At 57.6% G+C, this 18704-nt stretch overlaps 1 protein-coding gene across 3 annotated transcripts in view; it reads right to left on the bottom strand.

Annotated features, from left to right (window-relative positions):
• Positions 1-4145: 4145 nt before the first annotated feature.
• WHRN (whirlin) overlaps positions 4146-18704 on the bottom strand; it is an 89347-nt gene continuing 74788 nt past the window's right edge. The window contains exons 8-12 of one of the 3 annotated variants that reach the window (XM_032418938.1): positions 9756-9827; positions 7941-8463; positions 5928-6106; positions 5249-5371; positions 4146-4956 (exon numbers count right to left, since the gene is read on the bottom strand). In XM_032418938.1, coding sequence (XP_032274829.1) covers positions 4774-4956; positions 5249-5371; positions 5928-6106; positions 7941-8463; positions 9756-9827 — 1080 coding nt within the window. In that variant the 3' untranslated portion in view covers positions 4146-4773. Of the gene's footprint in view, positions 4957-5248; positions 5372-5927; positions 6110-7940; positions 8464-9755; positions 9828-18704 lie in introns of all 3 variants that reach the window. The other 2 variants (XM_032418937.1, XM_032418939.1) reach the window with 2 other exon arrangements.

Genomic DNA, 18704 nt, shown 5'->3' on the forward strand with positions numbered 1-18704 from the left:
GGAGACTGCGGAACCCCGCAGCCGGTGGGGTTAGGACTGGACACTAATCGCCGGTCCAGGGCTCCCTTCCATTCCGGGAGTGGCGGGTCTCCTTCCCGTGCGCGTGGGGTTTCCACGTGGGAGAGGCCGAAAGCAGCGCAGTCCCTGTGGATCGGAGCCCGCCGGCGCTGTCCACTCTCCTCCCCATTCCCCAGACCGAGAAACTGAGACCCAGCGAGGGGCCGGCACCCGCCCGGGACCCACCGCGAGCCCCTCCCCGCGCCTCACCTGCTGGCTGTCGCCGCGCGCCGGTGGTTTCCTGGAGTTGAGCGGCAAACAAAGGCCTCCAATCCCGGCGCGGGGCGGGGCGGTGACTTTTTTGCTTAATCTCCGAGGCGGGCCTGTGACGGGCAGGGAGGGCCCCGGGAGGCGGGGCCTCGGGAAGCTCCACCAATCACAGAGAGGCGGCCGCGGGCGGCCCGCCCCCAGGGACTGGGACTCGGCCCCCGCGCCGAAAAGCTCACATCTGGGAGGTTCGTGTCCCTCCTGGAACCCGCCTAAAGGGGTCTGAGGCCCAGAGCTAGGACATTTGTGCAAGGTCGCATGGAGCCACAGTGAGGAAGAAACCACAAACGTTCGTCGCTGAAACGGACTGCTCCGCAACAGTAATAAGAATCTTAATAATAAACTTTTCTTGAGCTCCTATGGGTCAAGAACTGTTGTAAGCTCTTCCTATGCTCTGTCCTCTCCTGTGAGGTAGGTCGGTATGGGCGCTACCCTCCAAGTCTGTTCGAGGCCAAAGCCCCATTAGCAAGCGGGAAAACCCAGGTCTCCAGAGGGACAAGAACTTGCCCGGAGTGCCGCGGGGAGTGCAGGACAGAAATGATCCGTTGTCCGCTGAGAGCTCACCCTGAAGGAAGGCGGTGTAAAGTGTCAACCTGACCTCGGCTCCCGCCCCAGTTCTGCCACTGAACTTCAGGTAAATGGGATCCCTAAGGCCAGCCTCACAGAGCTGCTGAGGGGAGGGGTAAAATAAACACAGCGCCAAGCCCAGAAGAAAGAAATCAATGGCACTCACTTCAAGAGCTCCTCCACTAACCCTATTTCACAAGGGGGTTGATAGGCCCCAAGACAGGAAGACTTTTCCCCCAGGGACCCGCGCCCGGGTGTGTTGCAGCCAGTTCTCTATCCTCCCGGCGGAATGCTCTTCCGCTTCCCCAGGGGGCCCGAGGCTCCTACAGGCACCCAGTAATAATCACAGGGGCACTTCTGTGCACTGGAACTGTCATCTGTACCAGCAGCAAACATTTTAGCAAATCCTTATAATAACCTACAAGCTAGACGAATACTGTGCCCTCCATTTCAAAAATGGTGAAACTGAGGCTCAGAGAGGTTAAGTGACTTGCCCCAGATCACACAGCCAGGAAATAGTAGAGGTGGAATTTGATTGCAGATGTCAGACTCTGAAGCGTTGCCCCTTTGAGCGGGGTCTTGTTCTCTATGCTTGTACTCCTCACATTGGGCTCTTCTATCTCTCACCCTGTTTTCTCCCAAGCAGAGCGAGCTCCAGGTAATCTGAAGGCCAACTCAGCCCTTGCTTGGGCAGGCCCTGGCTCAGGCCAAAAACACATGCTCTTCCTGCCTTCTTGTCTAGCAACAGACCCTGAGATTCTCTAGCAATACCGTCCCCACACCGCCCCCTGCCCTAATTCTGGCATCATGAATAAAGACGTGAGGGCCACAGGTACGTGTGGCCAGGGTGGACCTCTGACCCCTCCCTCCTCCATTATTCAAAGTTGCCTTAACCCATGGTATGGGGTCCCTTCAGAAGACAGCAGGGCACATGCTTGTCCTTGGCTTTATGATGTGGACTTCAAGCAGCCATGGGTCCAAATTTGGCCTCTACTACCCACTAGCTATGCAACTTTGGGCAAGAAACTTGACCTTTCTCAGCCCACTGGCAAAGGAATATTTTTAAAGTTTGTTTAAAATTCCACTGGGAGGGGGACCCTAACGCCCAATGGGCCACAGCCCAGAGTAGGGCCCAAGAATTCTAGAAACGACAGCTCCAGAAACTCATTCTTGCCCTGCTTTTTCGGAGTTCAAACCTGGAGCAGTGGGCAGCAGCTGCTGGGAGCTTTCTTGTCTCCTGGAGTTGGACCCTGTGGAGAGTTGGCTGGTTCAAGGCACGGATGGTCACGAGGTCACGACCTGCCCAGAGTTCATAGAGTGGGTCAGTGGCTGGGCTGAAATTCACTGTGGGCTGGTGATAGACGAAAACCTCTCAGTTCAGAACAAGATGCACGAGGACTTGAGACTGCAAAAGGTGTGGCCTTTCTAAGGCCAGAGGGCCCTTGGTTCACCGTCACCATCATCCCGACTGCCATGGTCTTCCCGGGGCTGACTCTGAGCCTGACTCTGAGCCTGGTGTCGGGGGCCCATGCCCAGCATCCCAACCTCCATCAGAGGCAAGTAGCCGTGGCCCCACTCCATTTGTTTCCTGGGGTGGTTGTAACAGATTATCCCCAGTTCATGGCTTCAAACAGCACTCATTTGTTCTCTTACAAAGAGAGGTTGAAGTCCAAAGTCAGTCTGTCCTCATGGTGTCAGGAGGGCGGGTTCCTTCTGCAGGCTCTGAGGGGAGAATCTCTTTCCCTGACTTTTTCAGCATCTAGTAGCTGCCTGTATTCCTGGTCTGGTAGGTCCCTCCCTCCATCTTCAGAGCACATCCCAACCTCCACTTCCTTACCCGCAACACCAACACTTCCCTCCTCCCATCAAGTCTCCCTCTGTCTCCCTCTTACAAGGACCCTTGGGATTACATGGGGCCCGCCCACAAAATCCAGCTCAAACTCCCCATCTAAATGCCTTAATCCCATAGGCCAAGTCCCTTCGGCACAAAAGGGAACATCCACACATCGCAGGAACCTAGATACCTTTGAGGTCATTATTCAGCTTCCCACAGCCATTTTCCCTGATGGGGAATTTGGGCCTAGAAAGGTGAGATCACTGGCCCCTGACCACGAAGGATTTGGCATCAGATGCCAGGAGATCTGGGGCCTGACAGCCAGGTGGGAGTTATTCCCTGCAGGGGTATTAGGACTGGGAAGGGGCATACAGAGTTTCTGCAGGAGAGGCTGGGGTTTCAGAGATAATGGCTGCTTCAGAGGTCAAGTAGAATCCTGGGCCCTGGCCTCAGGTCGTCTCCTTGGGCTGGGGAGAGGGCAGGGGCAGCTAAAAGCAAGATCTGGTGCAGGTCTGTGGAATCAGCTGCCCTAACCCACCTCTGGCTGACCTCTGAACACAGGGCTGCACAAAGCAGGACTTCTCAGAGTCTTCTTGTCCCAGAGAAACCCTGGGGTTGAAGGAAATGGGCCCGGGGGCTGTGTAGAAGACCATTTTTTGCCCCCCTCCCTTCTCTGCAACCCCCTCCCCCCCGCCCATGTGTTTTTGCCTCTAACACCCCCTGCCCTTGGCTCCTGGAACAGCTTGGCCTGCACAGGTGAAGAATGGGAATGTGATTGGGAATTTACTGCCTCTCTCCCCCTTCTCCTCCCCAGGCCTTACCCAAAGACTGACAGCACGAAAGCCCTGTCCCCTTGCCCTGAGTGGGGATGACTCTGGGCTCAATTAGACTCCAGAGCCCCCTGTGGGATCAGGTTGCAGCCACCCTCCAGGGACTTGCCCCCCCTGCTTGGCTTCCTCCCTTTCCCCCTCCGGATTTCTCCACTCCCTGCGGGTCTAACTAAAGCGTTGCCTTCATGAATCACCTGCATACGGTGACTCATCACAGAGTCCGAGTCTGGGATCCCCCCTGAGGCAGGCCACCTCCCTGTGTCTGAAAACCTCCCTGCACATTGTGCATTCGGTCCCACGACACACCTGTGTGTTTTAATTTAAAAGTATTTTCTGTGAACGACCTTCAAGTAAGGCGCTCCAAGATGTGGGTGTGGCTCAGGTGCCCCCACATACCTGCTGTGTGGCCCACACGGAGCCGTGGGGGGCAGGGGGAGAGGCCGGTGGTGTGTGTTGCTCTGTTCTAGCCCCCTCCTCAGGTGGAGCAATCAAAACCCCAGCCACAAAGGCAGGCCACACAGCACGCGGGACCCTAAGCTTGTTCAGGTTTCTTTATTGAAAAATTAAAGACATAGCTCTGTATATAAATACACTGACATCACTCGTCCCCTGCAAGGCCTCTGGGTTAGGCTGGGCGCGGGGTGGGAAGCTGGGGTCTTGGGGTCCCCAGGGGTGAGGAGAGGGAAATAAATAATAAATACTATGGGGGGATAAGGAGCCAGGAAGAATGGGGGTGTGAATGGGGGGGGGTGCTTGATGCTTATTTGTGGCACTATAGGTCCTTCGAGATGCCCCCTGGGCTGGGGGCCGTGTCCACGGATTCTCGCGTGGCCTCACTCCACATAAAGGCTCAGACATCTGGAGGATGGGCCAGGTCCTAGCTGGCGGGGGAACGGGGACCAGTGCCCCTCCCCAACCCAGGGGAAAAGGCCCTGGCAGGCCTCAGGTGGACCTTCTCTCCTTCCTGACACCCACTGCTTATACTGAGCGCCTACCGTGTACCCCACGCATGGCGCCGGATCCCGACCTGACCTTCTGTTTGCCTCCCCCGGCTTTCTTCTCCTGGTTCCGGGCCAGTGGGCCGGGAAAGAGTGGGGGGACGTCTTCTTGCTCCCTGGCTATGCAGCCCCGGCCCTCAAGGAGCTTAACAGTGCCAGGAGGGAGGAGGGACCGGGGCCAGGGACTGGGCAACAGTGGGAGGCCTCCAGGCCTCCGCCTCTAGAGCATCACATTGAACTCGGTGACCAGAAAGTCGACGTAGTCTCGCTCCTTGGTCTTGAAGGCCTCCGCAATGACGCGCGCCGCCTCCCGATGCTCCTTGCCCCGAAGTGTCCGCCCGTTCACTTCCAGGATCACGTGGCCCACCTTGAGCTGCCCACAGTTATGGGCTGAACCACCTCGCTGCAGGGGCGAGACACAGGGCAGGGGCACTCAGGGCAGCTGAGGGCGAGGCTGGCCTGCCTTAAACACCCACCAGGTCAGGCCCAACACCGCCAAGCAGGCTACAATCTGGGTGTCCGCTGCCCTGACGAGGAAAACAGGCTCAGGGAGGGCAAAGGGCCTGGGTCTGCCTTTGGCGGCCGGGTCATCCCCGGGGGGGTGGGGGTGGGCGTCTGTGGCAGAACCCTGGGGATGCTGAGAGAGGGGCCCTCAGGGGTAGGGAGAGATGGTCGAGTGGGGCCCACGGAGGTACCTGAATCGTGACGATCCGAGGCAGGGGCTGACGGGTGTTGGCACCACCCTCGATGGCAATGCCCAGGGTGGCCGCGCTTTTCTTCACGCGGACCAGGGTGGTCGTGGGCTCCAGGAGTCCAGGCTGTGGGTGTGAGCAAGGAGACCAGTGCCTGAGGCCTTCTCAGTGGACAGGCCTGGCTGGGGGCGGGGGGAGGGGGCTGGGCTGGCCATGACATGCCACTGGGTCAAAAGGGCTCAGACTCCAGCCCCGGGCTGGGAGCGCCAGAATGCGAGCACTAAGCTAAGAACTGGTGTTCCCAGCTCTCTAATTGCTACAAGAACCCCCGAGGCTCGGGAGGTTAAGGGGAAGGCCTGAGGCTGCCTGGTGGTGGTACTAGGACTCGGACCCAGGCCTGGCTGCCTTAGCCAGCACGCCAACTCCGACCTGAGCTGGAAGACCCTCAAGACCAACTTTTAGTGCTTGGCTTGTCAACGTCAGTGGCCAAAGTGGGACCTAAACTGGGCCTCCAGACTCCTGATCCAGTGTTCGCTCTGGGGACCCACATCCCTCCAGTGATGGGGGCTCACTTCCTCCCCGTGGTGGTCACTTGTCAAGCTGAACCCTGCTCAGGGACCTCCTGTTCCCCACCTGGGGCTGCCCTCCCCTCAGTCCTCTGCATCCCCTCCTCCTCGCTCACCGGTTTGGCGGCCCCCTCTGTGGTCCTCTCGGCCCGAGGTGGCTCCTTGCTACTCCTACTCCTGGTGGGTGCCGTCTGTCTGCCTCGGCCCGGGGCGCTGGCTTCTGCCTCACCGGCGTCCACACCGCTGTCCTCGCTCAGGGTCTGCCCGCTGTCCGAGAGCTGGGAGAGTGTGGAGGCTGCTGGGAGGGGGAACGGGAGGAGAGTGGCAGTTTATACCGCTGGGGTCAGGGAGGGTTTCCTGGAGGAGGTGACGGAGCTGCAGGCTGGAAGGCTGTGGGGATTCCCCAGGCATGGACTAGGGAGGAATGAAGGGATCACGGGCCCGGAGGGAGGCGAGGCTCCCCACCGCCTTTCCACCACTGAGATCTGCCCTTCCACTCGGGGCTGGTCCCGAGGCTGCCAAGACTTCTGCTCTGACCACCCAGTTCTCGGCGCATGGCACAATGATGAAAACAGAGGTCAGGAGGCAAACCCAGCCTACAGATGTGCGTTATTATTATTTTTTTTAACTTGCACAATGCTGTCAAATTTTAATGATGAACCAACACGTTCAAATTAGGGTATTTCACAGAAAAAAAATTTCTAGCTTCTCAATAAAACAAGGGAAGGTTTGTCATGCCTGGTCTGTACCCTCCACAACCCCACTGGCCTGAGCTGAGTGGTGGGCACATGCCCTCATTCACCAGTCAAACCCCAGCTGCTTCGCTGTGTGTGTGACGGCTGGGCCCCTGAATCTGAGACAGTCTAGAGACCAGCAGGTCAGGTCTGACTCCTCTGTGCCCAGCTCGAGCAACCCCAGGTGAGTTACATAGCTTCTCTGAGCCTCCCTGGTTTTGTTCCAACATAGGAGCAATGATGCCCATCTAGAAGCATTATCATAAGGACTTAATTAGATACGATGTATAGAGTGAAGCCTGCAAGAGAACAGACTTGCGCTAGACTGCCCCACAGTTAACTTTCTGTGACTCAGCTTTTTCATCTGTAAAATGGGGACAACAGTACCAGCCTCACAGGGCTGCTGAGAGGGTTAGGCGAGTTGCTCACAGAGGCAGGGCCCCTAGAACCGTATCTGGTGCTCAGGAAACCCTGCACAACAGACGGCTTTTATTACCGTGTGTTGGGCTCAGGGCCAGGCGATACCCCCGGTTTGTCTCATCACATCCTGCCTGCTGTCCCCTCAGCTGCCTTCCCTCGCCGAGCTCCTGAGCCCAGGGACCCTGCACTCTGCATCCTAGTGTGCCCACTGTTTGGCATACAGCAGGCACTCAGTTCACAGCCCCTGGCCTGGCCTGCCACCTTCCCTGGCCACGGCTGGACCTATATATCACATTAGCCACAAGATGGCAGCAGAATCCAGCAAAATGCACCCAACTTGCTAATGGGAGGGAGGCGATCTAGAGCCAGATCTAGGGCCTGCCAAGGTTTCTGGCTTTCTGCGAGGGAAAAACCGGCCTTATACTGCTGTCCACCTCCTCAGCTGGACACCCCCTGGAAACTCTGGGGCCGCAGCCTCGTCCCAGGTGTCTGCAAGGCCGAGCCTGCACTCTGACCCTGCAGCCCCCCGGATCTGGAGACCTCTGGGGGTCCAGGGACAGTACTTTCCATACCCGCTTTTCTCCCAGCCCTCGCCTTATGCCAGGTCCTGGGAACAGAGATCACAGAGGCCACCCCTGTCCTCAAGGAGCCCAGGCTCACTGGGGAGATGGAGACTGCAGGGTGGCCAGGACTGGGGGCGCTGGAGGAGGAGCCCAACCCTCCCAGAGACCCGGCGGGGCTGTCACCGAATCTCCAGCCCACGGCTTGTCCGTGGTCACACAATTCTTAAGTGGCAGAGCTAGGGCTCACACCCACGTCCACACGGGCTCAGGACCCTGTTCCCGGGGCACTCTGACCCTGCGCACACTTCCACTCTACGCGGATGGGCAGATCGGCCTGGAGCGGCCTGGATGGCCCCAGGACCGCTCAGGGGGCGCCCCGAGCCCAGCCCCCGCGGGGGCGGCCAGTACTCACTGCGCGCCTGGGGCAGCGCCCTCACTTCGTTCACGTCCGGCTCGCTGTCGGGCCGGTGCACCTCCACCATGACGAAGTGCTGGTTTGTGCCCGCTGCGTCGGGCTGGCCGGAGGGGGAAGGTGGCGGGAGGCAGCCACCCTCTGCAGGGGGGCTCTTCAGGTGCGGGGGCGACTGGACTCGCGGGAAGGGGCCGATGGGGTGCTGGCTGACCAGGGCCAGGTGGGCGTCCAGCGGTCTCTTGGAGCCGGGCTTGGCAGGGGGCACAGAGGCATAGATGGGGGAGGAGGGCGAGTCTTGTGCTGAGGCGGCCCCCGGGGCAGGCGCAGTGCCCGCCGGTGGGCTGCGGTTCCTGGGGGCCGAGAAGACGATGCCCGAGTGGGAAGACGCGGAGGACGGTGGCTGGAGGTCCTCTTTCCCCGGCTTCCTCGGCTGCGCGGGCGGCCCGTTGTGGCCTTGGGCCAGAGGCGGTGGGGGAGGCGGCGGCTTGTAGCTCGGCAGCGCCTCGGAGGCTTTCACATCGTCCTGCCAAAAGACCCAACAGGAGTGGAAGGAGTCAGAGCCCATTGCAGCTGGTCGAGGGGAGCCCCGAGCAGCCCAGGCCGCGGCTGGAATGCTGTCCCGCTCTATCAGCTCTTGGCCACGCTGCTCTGAATAATGCAACACCCCAATGGAAAACTGCTCCCCCCATCTCGGCAGCTGATAAGCGTCGGCATCTTGGCGCGCATCTCCCGGGATGGCAACATTACCTGTGGGAACTGAAGCTCTTGGCATCAGCCAGGCCTTGTCACAGGGAACAAGACTTAATTATTGAGGTAGATGCGGAGAATGGGAAAAAAAAAAAAAAACAACAGAAAAAGCATTTCTTTGGCTTTTCTTTTGGGAAGATTATCGTGGCTCCCACAGACAGGAGATGTGAGGGGCTGGAGGGAGAGAGAATGGACGGAAGGGGACAGTCACATGGGCTCGGGGGCTGTGTGGCCCTGGGCAAGGCACAGAGCCTCTCGGAGCGCCTCTCTGGGCAGTGGGGAACCTGCACCTGTGCAGCGGGGGTGTGGGGATGTGAGGAGCCCCGTGCGTCACGGGTCTGCAGGTGCCTGCCGTCCAGCAGGTGCACGGGGAGCAGCAGCGGCGGAGACGGGCATTGCCATTTCCCCTCTGCCTAGGCCAACATCCAGCACTTGAAAGCTCTGACATCAGAGCAGGCACTGTCCCAAATGCTTTACTTAAATGGACTCATTTACCCCTGGCCACAAACTGTGGGGCGGGTACACGATGATTATCCCCATGTTACAGAGGGGAAAACTGAGGCACCGAGAGGTTAAGAAACTTGCCCGAAGTCACACAGTCAGTGGCAGAGGTGGGATATGAACCCAGCAGCTGGTTCCAGAGTCCAGGCCATTCAGAAGTTATTTGGGTCAGAATCACAGTGATGCTGCCCAGGCTGTGGATGTGCACACAGGGGTCTAAGGTCACATTTAACTTCCATTTCCGGTGTGGTGTGGTCACATGGCCTCTTCAGGGAGTTCACACACTCCGTGTGTCAGTTATGATAACGTTCAGATAACACATCAAAAGTAACACCTACTGGGCAAACAAACAGCCTGACTCCCTGCCTGAAATCCCCAGAAAGAGATGAGAGTAGTCCCGGCTCCCGCCGCCGGAGAGGGCTGAGCAACGCCCTTGTGCACAGGCCTGGGGCTGGGTCTGAGAGCCTCTGTCCCCTCCCCATGGCTCTCACTGAGGAGCCAGCCCCCCAGGGCCTCAGGCAGACCAGGGAGGGCAAAACTCAGGGAAAGAGCCAGGGAGGGCCTTACCAGGGAAACATCTGGGAGGGTGTTCATATTGCCCTGGACAACCTCACCAGTTTCCTCCAGGTCCAGAGTGTTCTAGAAATGAAGAAAGCAATCTGAGCAAATATAAACTGAGAGGGAGAAAGCAGTTTTGCCCTCCGAGATACCACAACCCATGATGGGCCCCGTGACACCTTCTTGTGGTTTCTGCTTGTCCTGACATGTCCCACTCTTGGGAAATTTACACATTAAAATTAATGTCAATTTTCCTGCTGGTCATTTTGAAATCAATTTTTCTTTGAGGCTTTCCAGGCCTCCCCTGAACTATCTGTGGGGTGGCTCTGGCCTGGGCTGGGAACTCCCGAAGCTGGGCCCCAGGTGCCACACTCCACATACTCAGAGCCTTCCAAAATCCAAAGGTGCTTGCAGACAGAAGCCCAGGAAGGTGTGACAATGGCAGGATGCAAGTGAGAGGTAGAGTCTCTCTCTTTTTTAATTTTAATGGTTTTAATTGTGAGGCAGGTAGTTAAGGTTTAAACATACCTTATTTTGCAACAATGCCCATTTCTTGCTTCCTTCTCTAACTCACCGGAAGAAGCCTCATGCTCCCTCAAGTGACACTGAGCTGCCGTTAGGTCATGTGCAGGCCGTCCCTGGGAGGCTGAGCAGCACCCCTCTCTAAAGTAGCTCTCTTGAGGGCTCAGGGGAGCCATTTCTCCACCCCACAGAGCCCAGGATGGCAACGAGCCTCCACCACCAACACCTGGTTCACGTCTCAAGTGCAGCCATCAATGCTGGACTGATGAGGGCCTGGGGCCACAGAGGAGGGGAGACACCACCCCTGCCTTCAGGAGCCTCAAGGAAGTGGGTTCGACACAAGCAAGCAAGGAGGAGACTGTGCACAGAGTGAGGAGTTACAGGCATATAAGCAGCTGGGGAGGGGTTATCAAGGAAGGCTTCCTGGAGTAGGGAGCATGGCTTAAAGTTGATTCTTGTGGGCAAGTTGGGCAGAGGAGGGAATGATGGTGTTTCAGAGGGTAGGGCATGCATAAACCAGGAAGGAGGTATGAGAATCTTCGAGCTGTTCCACATGACTCAAGCATGGAGCTGCTGGGACTTGAGGCTGAGGGCAGTGGGTTGCCATGGCGACGTGGTCAATTTGTCTTCTATGAAGATTCCCTTTACTCACTCCCTCTCCAGCCACACGGGAACAATGCAGGCACGTCAGGGCCTTCACACTGCCTGTCCCCTCTGCCTGGAACATGCTCCCACTCAGCTATCCACAAGGCACACTCCGTTCTTACCTCCTTCAAGACCTTCCCCAAATATCACCTCCTCCAAGAAGTCTACCCTGACGACCCCACCTAAAATCACAACCCCTACCCCCCGCCCTGATTTATTTTTCTCCTTTACACTGATCACGTCCTTCACCCTACAGCCAGGATGCAATCCTTGAAACATCAGTCAGATAATCTCTCTCCCCAGCTCCTAACCCTCCAGGGTCTTTCCATTTTCCCTGGAGAAAATTCCAAAGTCTGCACTCATTGTGCCTCGGGATGGGGCCTTTTCTTGCTACTCCTCCAAAAGGATGGGATGGTTCCTACCCCAGGGCCTTGGCACTCACTGCTCTCCCTGCCCCCACAGACCCATTCCCTCACTTCATTTAGCTCTGACCTCAGTGAGGCCTTCCTGGACCAGCCCTGTCTAAAACAGCACTCCTCCACACCCCCACACTCCCGTCTAACCCCTGACCCTGCTTCACTTCTCTGTATAAGATTTACCACCACCTGAGGTTATATTATTGATTTGCTTCTTGTTTGTCTCTATTAGGATAAAAACTCCTCAAAGGCAGGACTTGTGACTACCTGGTCCCTACTCCATCCTCAGTGTTTAGGACTGTGGCTGCTTGATAAATATTTACTAAATAAATGAATCGTGAATGAATTGATGGGTGAATGAATCCATCAATCACTCAGGCTGGCATGGAGGGGGCCCCAGCAGGCAGAAAATTAGGCAAGGCAGCTACTGCAGACCATCGTGGAGAGCAGTCATGGTGGCTCGGATTAGGGTGAAGGCAGTGGGTAGCGATGGAGCGGTCCCCTGATGCCATACTCCCTGGGACATAGGCTGCCAGGTCACTCCACACTGATCCCCATCTCGAATGATGCTCCTGGAGCCTTGAACATCCTGGGCAGGCAAAGGGCACGTAATCACGAAGACCAGTCATGGGAACCCTCCAACCCTCCCGGCTTAGAGCCTTTTGTACCCAGGCCTCTTCATCTGGTCCCGTGATGTCAGGCTGGGACACCTGCCTCATTTTACCAACAAAGCTGAGGCTTCCATGCAAACTTCAGCGTCCCGACTATCTCCAACCCTGTCCCCTGTACACTGGCTCACGGGAAGGTGCTGCCGGCAGCCTCAGGGATGCAAAGACAGGAGGGGATCCTCGGGAGGGGGAGTGATAGGGCTGCCCTCCCACGCACTGAGTAAGCGGCACCACTCCTGGCTTCTCTGAGATCACCCCCAGCTCTGCCCCTCACAGCCGGGGGACGGAGGGCAAATCCCTGGTCCGCTCCATGCTGCTTTCCTCATCTGCAGAATGGGCTCATGGCAGTCCCTCTCGCATGGGCCTGACGTATTAACACCTAAGGAGCGCTCAGGCAGGAGGGGCCTCTGCCACACTCAGATGCAGCCACTGCCGCCTGTCCCTGGGCTCAACCTGCAGGCACCCGGGGGGCTCAGGTGACAGTCCATGGTGGGCCCAAAGACACAGCATTCTGTCCTGTTCTGGTACATTCAGAGCTTTGGGCGCTTATTTAGTCAACAAGCATTTATCAGGCAGCCCTGGCTCACGGGGGTAAATGATGGGCAGGTCACTGTGTCCCCAACAGCCTGCAGAGGGCCATGCACACAGCAGGTGCCCACACACTGTTGTTCAGGATCACTGATGTGGCCGACAGTGGCAACTGGGCCCCTGGGAGAGAGAAAGGAAGGATCCAGAGCCCTGATGGCACAAGCATGTCTTTGCCACAGACCACAGAGCAGGTGTGACTTTCGCTTAGAGGTACGGCAGAGAACTAACCACCAACTGGGGAGCACCAGGCCTCGGCCGGGCGTTTTACTTACATGATCTCATTTGATTCTCCTTGTGAGGCAAGCCCTGGCATCCTCCCTGGTTCACAGCTTTTACATTTAAGCTCAGAGAGGGAAGTGACCTGTCCAAGACCACACAGACGTTCTACAGTGGATCAGGTTCCTAACCCGGGTGGGGGTAGCCCCAAAGCCCGTGCAGCACTACCCTGACCCCAGAATTAGATAGGGCCCCGATATCGTAGGAACCAGAAGGCCCTGGGAGTCAGCTCCTTGCTGACCCGAAACAATATAGCCATCACTGGCCCCTGGCCTCAGCCTGTCCTTGCTATTAATAGCATCCTGGAGCCGACTCAGAAGGCAGGGATGGAAAGTCTGGAGGGTGAGGATGGAGGGGCGGGGAGGAGCGGGGAGAAATCTCCAGCCCTGGGAGGAAGGCCTGAAGTGGAGCAAATAGCAGACGGGTCAGAGCCAGGCCCTGCCAGACCCCATCTGCCAGATCCAGACGCTCAGGAGCCCCGAGTCCCCGAGCCATGTTCCTTGTGCATCTGAAATAGCTACAGACAGCAGGCTAAGAACCCTGGGGATGCGTCAGCAGAAACGCTCGAGGAACAGGCTTCGAGAGGAGGATCAAGGTCAGAGCTCACGCAGGAGCCAGCCTGTGCATCCTGGCCTCCTCATCGTGCCCCTCCCACAAAAGCCAGCTGCTTGGGGCCCCCTCTTCCTTCACCCACTGAGGCCAGAGACCAGCTGAGGGTTTAGACTCAGTGGCTCAATGAGTCCTGCTAGAGGGGGCCCTTCATCCGTTCTACAGCTGAGGTCACTGAGGCTGAGAGAGGGAAGGCCACCTGCCCAAGGTCACACAGCAAGGATGAGGCGGGAAGCAGAGCCATATTCAAGGTCTGACTCTGCTATTCAGACTGCTTGCCGCAAGAGCCAGGACGCCCTCAGGACCAGCTGCTCCCTCCATCTCCTTCCTCCTCAAATCAGTGATGGTTCAGAAAATTCCCTTCCTCTCAGAGAAAAAAACTTCTTTTTGTCTGAGCTGGCCCACTCTGGGCCCGGATATCCCAGGAATCTGGTCTGAGGGAACTATGGGGCCAAAATAAAATGAAATGATGGAGGGCAGCCACCCATGCTGACCTCTGCCAGGGGGACTCGTGATTCTGGAAGCGGTGATGCTTCCAGGTGATTGCTGGCCCAAGTGTCACCTCAGCAAAACGAGGCCCTCCTCTTCTTTCCCCCCCTGCTCCAGCCCAGTTCCCTGGTATCTCCTCCTTCATCCCCTCATTACACAGGGAAGGCTCTTATATAAAGGTGCTATTTTCAGCTCTTTGTTCTTCTGGCTTCTTTACTCTGATGTCAGGACAACAGGCTCCCCCCCCCAGCTCTGCCCCTAAATGCACCAGAGGCCTGAGGCTAGGGGGCCTCCCCCCTCTGTAGATGGGAAATGGAGACCCTGTCACAGAAGTTCTTGGAAGGTCATCATGGGGCTGAGATTTCTGCCTGAGGCCAGGTGGATGGACAGAGGAGGGGAAAGCAGAGAGGGGTGTGGGAGTAAGAGAGAAGGAAGACAGGAGGGGGAGGTAGAGAGGGAGGAAAGAGCTAGAGCTGGGGGACAAGACCATCACCCCAGGAAGGTCCGGGTAGGGGAGGGGACCAGCTAGGTAGAGCCAGAGTCCTGGCATTCCTGGGGGGGGGGGGCGGCAGTAGGGCTGCCTGGAGTGAAGGGGACAGGACTGGGATCCAAAAGGATCATGGAGCCAGATCCTGGGCTGATGGCCATGCTGGTGGAGACAGGATGGTCCTGCTCCTGAGCTCCCCAAGCATGGGGTGGGGCCGGAAGTCTGGAAGCTCACAGGGAAGGGCAGAGGGGTGGACCGGGAGAGAGAGGGTCCCCAAACAAAGGGCTGAACCCACACCCACTCGCGTGGCCGAGACCATGGGAACTGCCCCGGCTCCTGGCTGGCTCTGGGCACTTTTACGAGCTGTCCACTCCTGCCATCATGTTTGCTCACCAACGCACAGAAGTCCCCCATAGGCCTGTGCGGCGCAGACAGACCATGCTACCTTCTGCCCCCGTGCATCTCCCTCCCAATGGTCTCAGGAAACGGACTTCATTCAGTGGACAGAGCGCGTGACCCAGAATCTCCAGGTCAGGGCTGGAAGGGCCCTCAGGACAGGCGCAGGAGAGCAGGGCTCCAGGAGGGGTGCGGTGACCCAAGAACCCAGCTGAGGGAAAACACTGCCTCTCTCTTTTCGTGAACCTCCAGCCCATACGTGACATTTCCTTCCTTATAAACGGAGGCGACGCCGCCCAGCAGAATCAGCAGCACCGGAAACACTGTCGCCGGCAGAAGTCCTAGGTCTTTCCCATCACATCCTGGCTGCTGCACATGCCACCCAACCCCACTTGGGCTCAGCCCGGCTTCACAGTAACAGCCTCGCTGACCCGGTCAGGGCACGGACGCAGTGCGAGGTCCAGCGAGCGGGCGGGGGGCTGGGCCAGGTAGTTCAAGGCCGGGGCGCAGTGCTGCGCGGAGGGGGAATGACCCGCGGTGTCCCGGACTGTGCAGGCTCATCAGGAAGCGCCCGGTTTCCAATCGGTTTGGTATTCCGAAAACGGCGTTCTGCTGTATGATTTGGTTTTTTTTGGTAACCCTTATGTATTTTCTTTTAAACACTTAAGACTGTTCTTTTGAGAAGGGGTGCCAGGGCTTGCCAGCCTGCCAGAGGGGGTTCATGGCACAGGAAAGGTAAAGACCCCCGTCTTAGGTCAATGCCTGGTCTGACCCCTGTTTTATACCCCGGGGAGTGCAGGCTCCGGAGGAGCAGGGCTGGCCTCTGTGGACTTGGTTCTGTTTGCTGGAAACAGCTTCCAGCACTCCCCCAAGTCCCCACACGAGGAGGCAGATGCACCGCAAAGGGCTGGCAGCAAGGACTGTTGCTTATTTCAGACACCCCGAGGCTCACTGAAGCCTCTGAGGAATTTATGGTTCTGAGGATGCCGGGCGCTCATGCTGAGACCTCTTAGTGGGGAATGGGCTGTTCTACTCAAGCAGAAAAACGAACTCCAGCCATGCCGTGCCCCGATCTGGGCACCGAGCAGCTTCCTGGGACAGGGGCTGCAGGGCCAGTCTGCCCGACAACAGACCTGCATGCCCGGACCGCAGCAGTGGCCCCGCCGAGTCACCCCATCCACCCGCGTCCCTGAGCTCTCTCCACACACAGGGGAAGCATCTTAAAAGATGCAGACAAGATCATGTCACTTCCTGCCTGAAGACCCTCAGTGGCGTTCCACGGTTTCAGGATTAATGCCCGAGTCCCCGGCGCCTCCTGCTACTAATCCCGTACCCTCTCCCTTTCACCCCTGGCATTCTGGCCCTCCTGACCTCCCACAGTTCCTTCCAGGGTCCACAAACCTTGAGCTCAGGGCCTTTGCACATGCCGATCTGGCCCCCTCAGCTCCTTGCCTTGTGGATTGCCCGGTTGATGCCAATGACTTTAGATCTCAGCTCAAGCATCTCCTCCCTGATGGCCTGCATTGGTCAGGGCCCGAGTCCTCGACCCACTTCTCAGGGCGTGAATTATGTAGGTGATTTGATCTGAGGCTGCCCTCCTGACAGGACTTGCTAAGCCTCCTGGCAGCAGGTGCGGTCATCTCAGAGCCCGGGATGGGGGGGTGGGGGTGGGTGGGGTGCTCAGTGAGTGCTTGTCACAGGACTGGCTGATGAAATGAGCCAATAGTTGGGCTCCTTCCTGCTCCCCCACTGCGGGAGGGCTCGCCCAGCAGAGGACTCTCTAAACCCATCCAGTCACAACACAGGAGGTGGGAAAAGGTCCTCTGATCATTTGCTCCCTGTTTCTGGGAAGAGCTACCATCACTAGGGGTCCCTGCAGCCGGAAGGGCCTGACGCAGGCCTGAGCTTCTCCACCCTCCTTTCGCCCCAGATTTTTTCCTCCTCACATGAGGAGGAAAGCGTAGAGGCCATAGGGGAGCAAAGCGCTGACAGCCATGCTGGGCCAGCACCCACTTCTCACCTTACGGCCTGGGGACAGGGACAGTAAGGCTTTTAGAGGCAGGGCCCCGGGCCCAGCATCCTTTGGTGGGCCCAGGGTGCCCCTTTCCAGACACACGAGAGGCTTGGAGTGCAAACCTCTCCATTCCAGGTGGAAAGGGGCTGAGGTGAAGGTGGGGCCATCCCAGCAGTCACCCCTGAGCTCAACGACACCTGCTTCGTAGGTCGAAGGCTGGCCTTGGCCTCTACAGTCCCCTTTCCCCCGCAATCCCCTGCAGTGCTCTATGTCAGCCTTTAGAGTGTCAGAAGAATAGGCTCCCAAGTCCTCCACGCCTGCAAGTCCACTCCCGAGCTCACTGAATTTTCACGACAACCCACAGATGACTGGTCTTATCGGCTAGTGTACAGATGTGGAAACTGAGGCTCCAAAAGCTTCAGTCACCTGCCCAAGGTGACAGGGCTAGCACTTGGGGAGAGCCAGCCCCGGTCTGCGGGATTCCCCAGCCTGTGCACTTAAGCCCCTCTGCCCCCGGCTGGCTTGTACCACATGAAGAACTCAAGAAATGGCAGGCAGGCCTTGCTTCTGCTAAGCTCTCCCGGCTGACATCCGTATGGGAGGGGAATGACATTGTTTGGAGGCAGGAAAAATTCCCAGGGCTGGCTCTCTTTAGACAAATGGAAAAGAAACACAATTTGTCAATGGTGGAAGGCTGCATCTGATCTCCTCTGATCGATTCTGTCTGGTTTAAGGGAAAACGGCTGCAGAATGAGCCACGTTTAACCTGTGATTGCTAACTGCACAGCGTGGCCCGCAGAATTTGGGCTAAATGGAAACTGGCTCCATTTGGGGCCACCGTCTGGGGCATCTGGATCACGTGAGCCAGCTGCCTGCCGCTCTGCCGGTCCGAACGCCAGAGCAAAGGACATTTTCCTACCATGTGGGAGGCAGATGGTTAGAAGGCTGGGATGTTAGAAGATAATCCTGAGTAGCCAGGGCGGGCGGATTCATTTCAGTTTCTGCTCCACATTTCCTGGGCCCCAAGTCACTTCCAGAGCCTGGGCAGGCACTGGGCATACAGAGGGGAGAAAGACGTTGTCCCTGCCTGGTCCCCGGTCCCTCCTGTTTACCAGGGAAGACAAACCCAGGAAGAGGTGAGAGCCAGGTGACAGGCGTTTGAACAGAGACAGGAAAGCAGGTGAGCTCCATGAGGGACAGGATTTGGGTCACAAGAAAGAAATGCTTTGGGTTATTGTCCATCCAGATTTGGGGGCCCAGCATCATTGCAGTGAAAGCTCACGGACACGTGCTGGGGTCGCAGACCAGTGCCTGGCACTTGGTGGTGAGCGGATGAATACCGAATCCTGACTCCACCACTCACTAGTTGAGTGACCTGGACCAAGTCGCTTCTCTCTCTGACTTTGGTTTTCTTCTCAGTGCAGTGGGGATCGTGGTGGTACCTGCCACTCCTAGCTACTGGGAAAGTCAAAGAAGACACAACTGGAAAGCATTATCACAACGCCACGAAGACCTCTCGACAAATGCCGACAATGATGATTATTAGGAAAGGCCCCAGTTGTTCCTATGGGCCAGGCTCTGGGCCAGACACTAGGGACTGGAGAGTCACTGGTGACTCTAGACACAATCGCTGCTGTGGTCGGGGGAGTAGCCAGCCAGGCTGGCACACGTTATTAGAATATAATGAGACACGAGTCAGGACAATGGGACACCCAGGGGGCTAGAGGAGCATAGGGAAGTCAGAGAATCAGGGAAGCCTTCTGGGAAGAGGTGGCATGTGAGCGTAGGGCTGATGCACACGTAGGAGACAGCCAGGCCATGTGAAGTGGGAAAGAGAACAATCCAGAC

Source organism: Phoca vitulina, unplaced genomic scaffold (genome assembly GCF_004348235.1).
Source record: "Phoca vitulina isolate PV1807 unplaced genomic scaffold, GSC_HSeal_1.0 scaffold21, whole genome shotgun sequence".
Classification (NCBI taxonomy): domain Eukaryota; kingdom Metazoa; phylum Chordata; class Mammalia; order Carnivora; family Phocidae; genus Phoca; species Phoca vitulina.